The sequence below is a fragment of the Etheostoma spectabile genome, unplaced genomic scaffold (assembly GCF_008692095.1).
Source record: "Etheostoma spectabile isolate EspeVRDwgs_2016 unplaced genomic scaffold, UIUC_Espe_1.0 scaffold498, whole genome shotgun sequence".
NCBI lineage: Eukaryota > Metazoa > Chordata > Actinopteri > Perciformes > Percidae > Etheostoma > Etheostoma spectabile.
Genome location: NW_022605619.1, coordinates 48579 through 58194, shown reverse-complemented (window position 1 = coordinate 58194; position 9616 = coordinate 48579). Strand labels below are relative to the sequence as shown.

The following is a 9616-nucleotide window of genomic DNA, read 5'->3' as shown; positions in this document are numbered from 1 at the left end:
TTTTGCAGCTCAAGTCGGTGGCGGTGTGTACGTACGGTTATGATACAGTATTTACATCCATCCATCTTCATCCTCTTATCCGGGATCGGGTCGCGGGGGCAGCAGCTCCAGCAGGGGACCCCAAACCTCCCTTCCCCGAGCCACTGTTTACATAATTAACATAATCAAGGACTTGTAATGGTGAAAAGTAAAAATTTAAATACTAATAACAATAGTAGCAGTTGAGTATTGCACATATTTCGAGCCAATGTCATTGCACAAAACAGATAATATTGTCCAGTTTCAACCTCACTCTGGTGTGTGTCAGACACTCAGAGGGAGGAGTTGTAAGGTTTGATGGCCTGAGGCATAAATAATGAAATGTGTGTCCGACAAAGTTGTGTCATCTTGTGCAGGGGAGCGCCTCGGCATGGTGGAGGCTCAGTGTGAACGCGTCAGGATGCTGTACCGGGACTGTGCCCGGCCGCCGCCCCCCCCCCTGCAGACAGACCGACGTCAGGTGGGAGTCGCCAGATTTATAGCATAGTTTGAAATATAATTTGTAGTTTTATTTATTATAGAAAAAGGTATTTTGTTTTAAGAGACCGAATAAAAGATGACTGAACCTCCTTAAATCTGTTACAACATTTGGATTAGGGCTGCTACTGACCGATTATTTTCATCATCGATTAATCTCTGGATTAGATTCTTGATTAACAAATTTGTTGTCTGGTCTCTTTAATGTCAAAACATTGTGTCTCCCAAAGCCCAAGACGGCGTCCCCAAATGTCTTGTTTTGTCCACAACTCAAAGATATTCAGTTTAGTGTCACAGAGATGAGAAGAAACTAGAGAAAATTCAGAATTAACACGCTTGAATAAGAGAAGTTTTACTTCTTTGATTAAAAAAAATGACTCTAACCGATTAATAGATGATCCAAAAAGTTGGTAATTGTAAACAGTAATTGTTTTTTACAATTTCACAGTCAGATTTATCGGCCCTATATTTGTCTCCTTATCCCTTTCGATGTGCTTCTCTCGTCAGCCCAAGGAGATCACCTGGTGTCCCTCTCGAGTCTTCCCTCCGGTCCGGGCCTGCATGTTCTCGTCCCGTCTGACCTCGGTCACCTTCCTGGCTGATCCGAGCGCTGGAGGCGGGCTGCCCAGAGGCACCTTCATCTACGCCACCTGTCCTGTGCCAATCCAGGTGGCTACATGCATTAGTCTGTACTATCTGTCACAGCCATTACAAGGGTGTGTGTGTGTGTGTGTGTGTGTGTGTGTGTGTGTGTGTGTGTGTGTGTGTGTGTGTGTGTGTGTGTGTGTGTGTGTGTGTGTGTGTGTGTGTGTGTGTGTGTGTGTGTGTGTGTGTGTGTGTGTGTGTGTGTGTGTTACTACTTCTGTACATGTCAGAAACACAGTCGGCTTTATTTGCCAGGTATAAGGACACGGTACGAGGAATTTTGCTTTGGATCATCATTGCTCACAAAGCGCTTACACATACAAACAAAGCACAAAACAAACAATATATACAGACTAATATTTACACATTAATATACATACACACTAAATATTCACACTAATATACACACTCTCGAACATGTAATGTCAGTGCCAATAGCTCTGTCCGTAGGGAGTTGGGTCGGGAACTGTTCAAGTCCCAGACTGAAGTACAGATTGTGGACTAGTAGCTGGAGAGATGCCAGTTACCCTCCCCCCCCTCCCCCTCCCCCCTCCCCCCCTGCCCCCTCCCCCCTCCCCCCAACTGCTCGGTGCGCTTGTCCAGGAGTTAGCAACCCCCTCTCCATTTGCATAGGACCTGTAGCATGTGTATTTTAGATCTGTGTGTAGTGTGTTCAAACAACAGAGTGAAATATTATAATTTCCCCACTGGGGATCTATTAAAAAAATATGTAGAAAGTACCTGTTGTTTGTTGAAATAAATGGTAAATCACAAGCAAAAGACGGGGTAATTTTTGAGTGAACGCATCCAACTAGCTACCCCGTCCCCGTCAGCGTAAACATTTAATTTAACCGTGTATTTGTGAGATATAATTTGTGAGATATTTCCACATCACATCTTGATCATAATATTCTCTGACAATTATGTCATATAACATTAACTCGGGGCAAAAATGTATCAGTTACAATTGCAATATCTGTGATTTATTCCCTGTTGCTACTTATATTCACACTGTACTTTATGTTCATACTACACTACAATAGCATATTTTTTACATTTTATGTTTTGGGATTTTGTTTCGACACTGTAAAGAGGTTTTGCTTCAGTCTCGTTGCACAGGTACTTCACTTGTGTACAACGACGAAGGCTTTCTGTTCTACTCTTATTTTTACCTTCGATTTGACTGTGAGCAACTGCAACTGAACACTTTCCCTGAGGCGATCAATAAAGTATTCTGATTTTGATTACTTCTCTTTGTCCCCACAGGCCCCGTCTTTTTACTGGGAGATAGAAATTGTCTCCTATGGAGACTCTGAGGAGGACAGTGGCCCGATTGTGTCCTTTGGTTTTGCCACTGAGGCGGAGAAGAGAGACGGAGCGTGGACCAACCCTGTCGGCACTTGTCTATTTCATAAGTAGGTTTGGCTGCATATTAACTCTGAGATCCTTTTCCCACTGCTCTGTCTCTGACTTGAGTGCTGACTGCTACCCTTCTATTTTGTGTTGTTCCATCTCTGTCTGTCTGTCTGTGTGCCAGTAATGGTAGGGCAGTGCATTATAATGGCTCCAGTCTGCTGCAGTGGAAGAGTGTCAGGCTGGATGTGGCTCTACTTCCTGGTGAGACAGGAGACAAATGATCTCTCTCTTCATACACATGTCTACTGCCTCATTTCTTTGATTTAGTCAACTTTGAAATCCATGCGGCAATGTATGTAATCAACTTAAACATACATTGTATTTTCAACTCCTTCAAAGCATTGTATCTTATCTTATCTGGCTGCTCTTTCAATAAAAAAAGCTATTTTGCAAGCAGATCTTGCTTCCTTAACTCAAGCTGCATCTAGTTTAGCATGTTTTAAAATATGGGTTATAGGACCTCTTAGCATTGAGTCATAACTGAGAATGTGACCCTGCGTTTGTGTAAACACAGGCGACGTGGCTGGAATCGGCTGGGAGCGTTCGGAGGGCACTCCTCCCCCCCCAGGCCAGGCCCCTAAAGGCAGGGTCTACTTTACCTACTGTGGCCAGCGGCTAGGCCCGATCCTGGAGGATGTAGCTGGAGGAATGTGGCCCCTGGTACACATTCAAAAAAAGGTGGGTTTCTGTCGACTACATTGACCTTGAAAGTTTTATATTTAAACTGTTGTTAAAGGGTAACTTAGTTTTTGTTTTTTGTTTTTTAACCTGGACCCTATTTTCCCATCAACTGATGTGACGGATGGAAACAATAACTAATATGTATCATAACTTAAAGGGAAAATGTTCAGCGTTGGTTCCCATCCACTAAAAGTTGTGTTGTTGCCGCTTAGAGACTCAGATTATTATTCTAAGTGTCTGACAACATTATGGGATGGATCCCTACAGAAATAGACCTTTTAGTTAAAGAGGAAGATCCTTTTAGTTTATTATAAAAAAGCTCAGAAATCACCATCACCAAACACACCAGACTCCATTTAAATAATCAGTAATTTTATCATGCCATTGTCACCCAGAGGTCTCAGGTAACTTTGTTGATATTAATACTTGACCTGGGCAAGCGCCATACAGAATATATTCACTGTTAAGCACTGCCTCTGGCAGCCAGTAAGGATGAAATAGATCACACTTCATTCAAAGTGGACAGAAACTAAATAAAACTACCAAACGCCGTCTTGGTTCATCTTTCCACTGTTCCAACAATCACCACTCTGGTCTGGTTGGAATAAACTCTTAATTCACCCATTTACATGTGGCGATAAACTGCTCTATACACGCTAAAAGTAGTGATTATTTACATGGAGACTGGTGGAGATATGCTGCTCTATACACGCTAAAAGTAGTGATTATTTACATGGAGTCTGGTGGAGATATGCTGCTCTATACACGCTAAAAGTAGTGATTATTTACATGGAGTCTGGTGGAGATATGCTGCTCTATACACGCTAAAAGTAGTGATTATTTACATGGAGTCTGGTGGAGATATGCTGCTCTATACACGCTAAAAGTAGTGATTATTTACATGGAGTCTGGTGGGTTTGGTGATGGTGATGTCTGGGCTGTTTCATGTTAAACTAAAAGGATCTTATTCTTTAACTAAAAGGTCTATCTCTGAAGAGATCCTTCCATAATGTTGTCAGACACTTAATAATAATAATCTGAGTCTGTCAGCGGCAAACACACAACTTTTAGTGGACGCATTACAACCCGGTTCTTGCTCAATACTGGACCAGTTTCAAAGACTTTTGCCACTTAGACACAATTGCATCTGAAAATAGACTCCAGGTTGAAAAATACCAAAGTTCCCCTCTAAGCTATACTGGTTCATCACTGATATCCATTTTGTATTATTTTGTATACTGTTTCCTCTCAGGATTGATGTAGTTAATCTTCTATTTTTCTTTCTCTTTGGTTTTTTAGAACTCAAAGATCCGTGCCAACTTTGGAAGCCGGCCGTTTGCATACGCAGAAGGCCAAGCACACAGAAATGCGGCTGACTTGTGTGTAGATCTCGCGGAGGAAATAAGTGCAAATTTTGAAGCGCTGCCCTTTGCTATGGCCTCAGACAGCGATAATGATGCAGGTGCAAGCGTTACCTCAGACTCCGGCTCACATGGACCCCCTTGTCGGATTGCAGCCGTGGCAGTTGCCCAACAACGTATGTTTATTATCTTCATTTTTAGCCTTCGGCTGCTTTCACACCCAGGCTGTTGTCTACGGAGCTAGATTTGTTTCTTTATTACATGCGAGAAAATGAATGATCTGAGAGGAAAAAAAAGGTTTTAGAGAAAAAGGTATCACACATATAGCAAATTTCAATATCCTTTCAATTTCCTTGCGGGATTCATCCCAAAAGGATAAAAAAACAGTCTAAGTGTAAAAGAATTTTATGAGAGAAAAAAAAACACATTTGAGATAAAAAAAGTTTTCATACCAATAAAAAAAAATTATATTTGAGACTAAAAAAAAAGAAAAAAATATAAATCTGAAATTATTTCTGAGGAAAAAAAACCTCTCAAAATACTTTTTTAAACTCTGAAGTATTTAAAGTTTTCTATCAGTGTGAAAAAATGTCTCTAAAAAAAAAAAATTATTTCTCTCCGTTTTTCTTCTCGCTCTCAAAACGTAAGTCTTTGCTCTCGATGCAATTTCTTGCTCTCGTCTCACGATTTTTCTCTCGCTGTGAAAATAGTGTCATGGGCGGGGCCACGTTCCTATTGGCCAGTCGGGTGAGCACCCTCTTGTGTTGCTGCTAGTTAGCTAACGCTAGCTTCCACGCTCTACTAAGGCAGCACATCTATGCAATGGTGTAATGATTCAGATTTTGATTTGGGGTTATGTGTTATGCGGTGGCCAGTCATGTGCGCGTGGATCACACTTGTTGTTGCGTTTTCAGGCGGTAGGAGAATCCCGGACAGGAAACAGGAAACATCGCTGCCTCTATTGCTGCCACAACAAAGTTTTAAAACACAAAGCGGAAGCTCTGAACTGCCCCGGGGACCGTTTCCTCGGTCCCTCCGTCTCTTTTCTTAAACTCCTCCTCAAGGAAATGAAGCTGCCTTCAAGTGTGGTCGGAAACGTCGAGATCTAAAAACAATCCGACAGAAAAATGATTGTAAACCATAAAGTCTACTTCTACTACATCAGGGGTTAGAGAACAAACGAGCTGTTAAAGCGATACTCTCCACTCAACGCCTGATCTAGTGTTAATGAACGCTCGTCCTCCTTTTTTCTTTTTAGCACTTTAATTTTCCATTAATCCAGTACAGGCCAAAAGTTTGGACCCACCTTCTCATTCAATGCGTTTCCTTTATTTTCAGGACTATTTCCATTGTAGATTATCATTGAAGGCATTAAAACTATGAATGAACACATGTGGAATTATGGACTTAACAAAAAAGTGTGAAATAACTGAAAACGTGTCTTTAATTCTAGTTTCTTCAAAGTACCCCCCCCCCCTCTTTGCGCTGGTTACTGCTTTGCACACTCTTGGTATTCTCTTGATGAGCTTCAAGAGGTCGTCACCTGAAATGGTTTCCCAACAGTCTTAGAGGAGTTCCCAGAATGCTCTGCACCTGTCGGCCCTTTTGTCTTCACTCTGCGGTCCAGCTCTCCCAAAACCTTCTGGATTGGGTTCAGGTCCGGGGACTGTGGAGGGGAAGCACTCCATCACTCTCCTTCTGGGTCCAACAGCCCTTACACAGCCTGGAGGGGTGTTTGGGGTCATTGTCCTGCTGGAAAATAAACGATGGGCCAACTAAACGCAAACCGGTTGGGATGGCGCAGGTTTTCAGTTATTTCACACTTTTTTTTATAAAGTACATAATTCCACATGTGTTCATTCATCGTTTTGATGCCTTCAGTGATAATCTACAATGTAAATAGTCATGAAAAGAAAGAAGACACATTGAATGAGGTGTGTTTAAACTTTTGACACTGATAATGTTGTGCATAACTTGTTAAACCTGCATTTTCTGTTTCTGTTGGTCCTTTCCTGTTGGTGCAGAGTACAACAGCGACCTGTCGTGCCATTACAAGTTCGAGCTGAGCTACGAGAACCTGGTCACCTCTGGACCGGACCCGCACCCTCCTCCTATCGCAGATGATGAGAGTGACGACGAGGATGATGATGATGTCCCCAGAGTGAGTTGGGACCTCCTCTTCTCCACACTTCTCATCTGTTAGCCCTCCTGTTGTCCTCGGGTCAAATTTGAGCCGTTTTCATTAAGATTGTATATCAGAGAATTTGGGTTTGTTTCAACCACATTGTCAACAAAATATATATAAATAACGTGGATGGTTCCATTAAATAAATGATCAGTTCACTACTCACATTGAATTTAAGGTGTTCAATTTTATAGCATTTTGGTGGGGGAAATACAAATGAACATTAAAAGATTGGACAAAATGTCAAAAAAAAAAAAGAAAGAATAATTAAAAATAAGTGGGGGGGAAAAAAAGAACAAAAACCTCCAAAAAGTGCAAAAAGCTTCAACAAAAACTGCCGAAAAATTGTCAAAAAAATTGGAAAAAAAGTGACAAATACGGTGGGAAAAGTGAGAAAAAGTGTCGACCCATTTTAGTTTAAATTTTGATCCAGAAAAACAAAACGTTGACGAGAAGACGACACAAGGGTTAATGTTCCTATTTCATGGGGTTCACAAAGATTGTATATCAGAGAATTTGGGTTTGTTTCAACCACATCGTCAAAAAACATATATAAATAACGTGGATGGTTCCATAAAATAAATGATCAGTTCACTACTCTCATTGAATTTGGGTGTTTTATTCAATTTTATAGCATTTTGGTGGTGGGAAATATAAATTATCATTAAAAAAAATGGAGTGAGGGGGGAAAAGAACAAAAACTTTTTTTTTTTTTTTTTTAAACAGCAAAAACAATTAAAAAAGTGACAAATACGTCGGGAAAAGTGAGAAAAAAGTGTCGACCAATTTTAGTTAAAATTTTGACCCAGAAAAACAAAACGTTGCAGGTCGACGAGAAGGCGACACAAGGGTTAATGTTCCTAATTGATTTTAAGTCTGTACTCTTCCTTGTTTTTCTTGTGTCTGGTCCCAGGAGGACCACTACGCCCTGCTGGTGAAGGCCTGGGAGACCAAAGTGTTCCCGACCATTCGGAGGCGGTTCCGTAACGAGGCCGAGAGGAAATCTGGCCTGGACCAGATCAAAGGAGCCCTGCAGCTCGGTAAAGATGAAAAAAATCATTAAAACGTAACTCAGCATTAGCATATTTAGTGGGAATGTTAAGGTAAGTTTGGAATTTTAGTTTCGATATGATAGACTTTATTGATCCCAAATTGGGAAACATAGCCATACATGGGGAGGGGTGTATACTTTTGCCCTGTATTTAACATAGGGGGTGTACTATTATGCCCCTGTATTTAACATGGGGGGTGTATACATTTGCCCTGTATTTAACATAGGGGGGTGTATACTTATGCCCCTGTATTTTAACAAAGGGGGTGTATACTTATGCCCCCTGTATTTAACATAGGGGGGTGTATACTTATGCCCCTGTATTTTAACATAGGGGGGTGTATAACTTATGCCCCCTGTATTTTACATAGGGGGGTGTATACTTATGCCCCTGTATTAACATGGGGGGTGTTACTTAGCCCCTGTATTTTAACATAGAGGGGTGATAACTATGCCCTGTATTTTAACATAGGGGGGTGTTTACTTATGCCCCTGTATTTTAACATAGGGGGGTGTATACTTATGTCCCTGTATTTTAACATAGGGGGGTGTATACTTATACCCCCGTGTTTTAATAGGGGGTGTATACTTATGCCCCTGTATTTTAACATAGGGGGGTGTATAATTATGCCCCTGTATTTTAACATAGGGGGTGATTATTCCCCTGTATTTAACATAGGGGGTGATATTATGCCTCTATTTTAACATAGGGGGTATATACTTGTGCCCCTGTATTTTAACAATAGGGGGGTGTATACTTATGCCGTATTTTAACATAGGGGGGTGTTACTTATGCCCCTGTTTTAACATAGGGGGTGATACTTATGCCTGGTTTTTAACATAGGGGGGTGTATACTTATGCCCCTGTATTTTAACATAGGGGGGTGTATACTTATGCCCCTGTTTTTAAATAGGGGGGTGTATACTTATACCCCTGGTTTTAACATAGGGGGGGTATACTTATGCCCCGTATTTAACATAGGGGGGTGTTACTTACCCCTGTATTTAACATAGGGGGTGTACTTATCCCCCTGTATTTAACATAGGGGGGTGTATACTTATGCCCCTGTATTTTACATAGGGGGTGTATACTATGCCCTCTGATTAACATAGGGGGTGATACTTATGCCCCTGTATTTTAACATAGGGGGGTGTATACTTATGTCCCTGATTTTAACATGGGGGGTGTATACTTATGTCCCTGTATTTTAACATAGGGGGGTGTATACCTATCCCCCTGTATTTTAACATAGGGGGGTGTATACTTATGCCCCTGTATTTTAAGGAAGACTATTTATGTATGAGACATTATTCATTCACAAAGAAAATGGGTGTCCTTATAGGTTGGATTTTCCTAAATTTTTTGAAATAAGGCATTAAGATCAATTTTTAAAAAGATGTTTTTTTTATTCCTCTTTTTAATCAACTCTAGCCTGAGGGGGTAAACTTTCTCAAGTCACTGTCATTTAAACAAGGACAACTTTGACAGCCTTTGTCTCCGTGGTGTATTTTGCTGACAACAGGCATGGTGGACATTGCGAGACAGACGGTGGAGTTCCTGTATGAAGAGAACGGCGGCATTCCTCGGGACCTCTACCTCCCGACCATCGAGGACATTAAGGACGAGGCCAACAAGTTCACTATTGACAAAGTTCGCAAAGGTACCTTTCACCTACATCCCCACCCCTTAACGTTCCTGCAGGTGTTTCTGGATCTGGATCTGTGGTTGGAGTCACCTGCTGCCTCCATGTTCCTGCTCCA

General features: G+C 41.4%; 1 protein-coding gene across 1 annotated transcript in view; it reads left to right on the top strand.

The window, feature by feature from the left end:
• Window positions 1-9616, top strand: part of LOC116686800 (probable E3 ubiquitin-protein ligase HECTD4) — a 108276-nt gene that overhangs the window by 54063 nt on the left and 44597 nt on the right. Inside the window, 9 exon segments of the mRNA XM_032511852.1 lie at window positions 396-499; window positions 1024-1185; window positions 2428-2576; window positions 2699-2778; window positions 3092-3255; window positions 4558-4795; window positions 6644-6780; window positions 7718-7844; window positions 9379-9516. Coding sequence (XP_032367743.1) covers window positions 396-499; window positions 1024-1185; window positions 2428-2576; window positions 2699-2778; window positions 3092-3255; window positions 4558-4795; window positions 6644-6780; window positions 7718-7844; window positions 9379-9516 — 1299 coding nt within the window.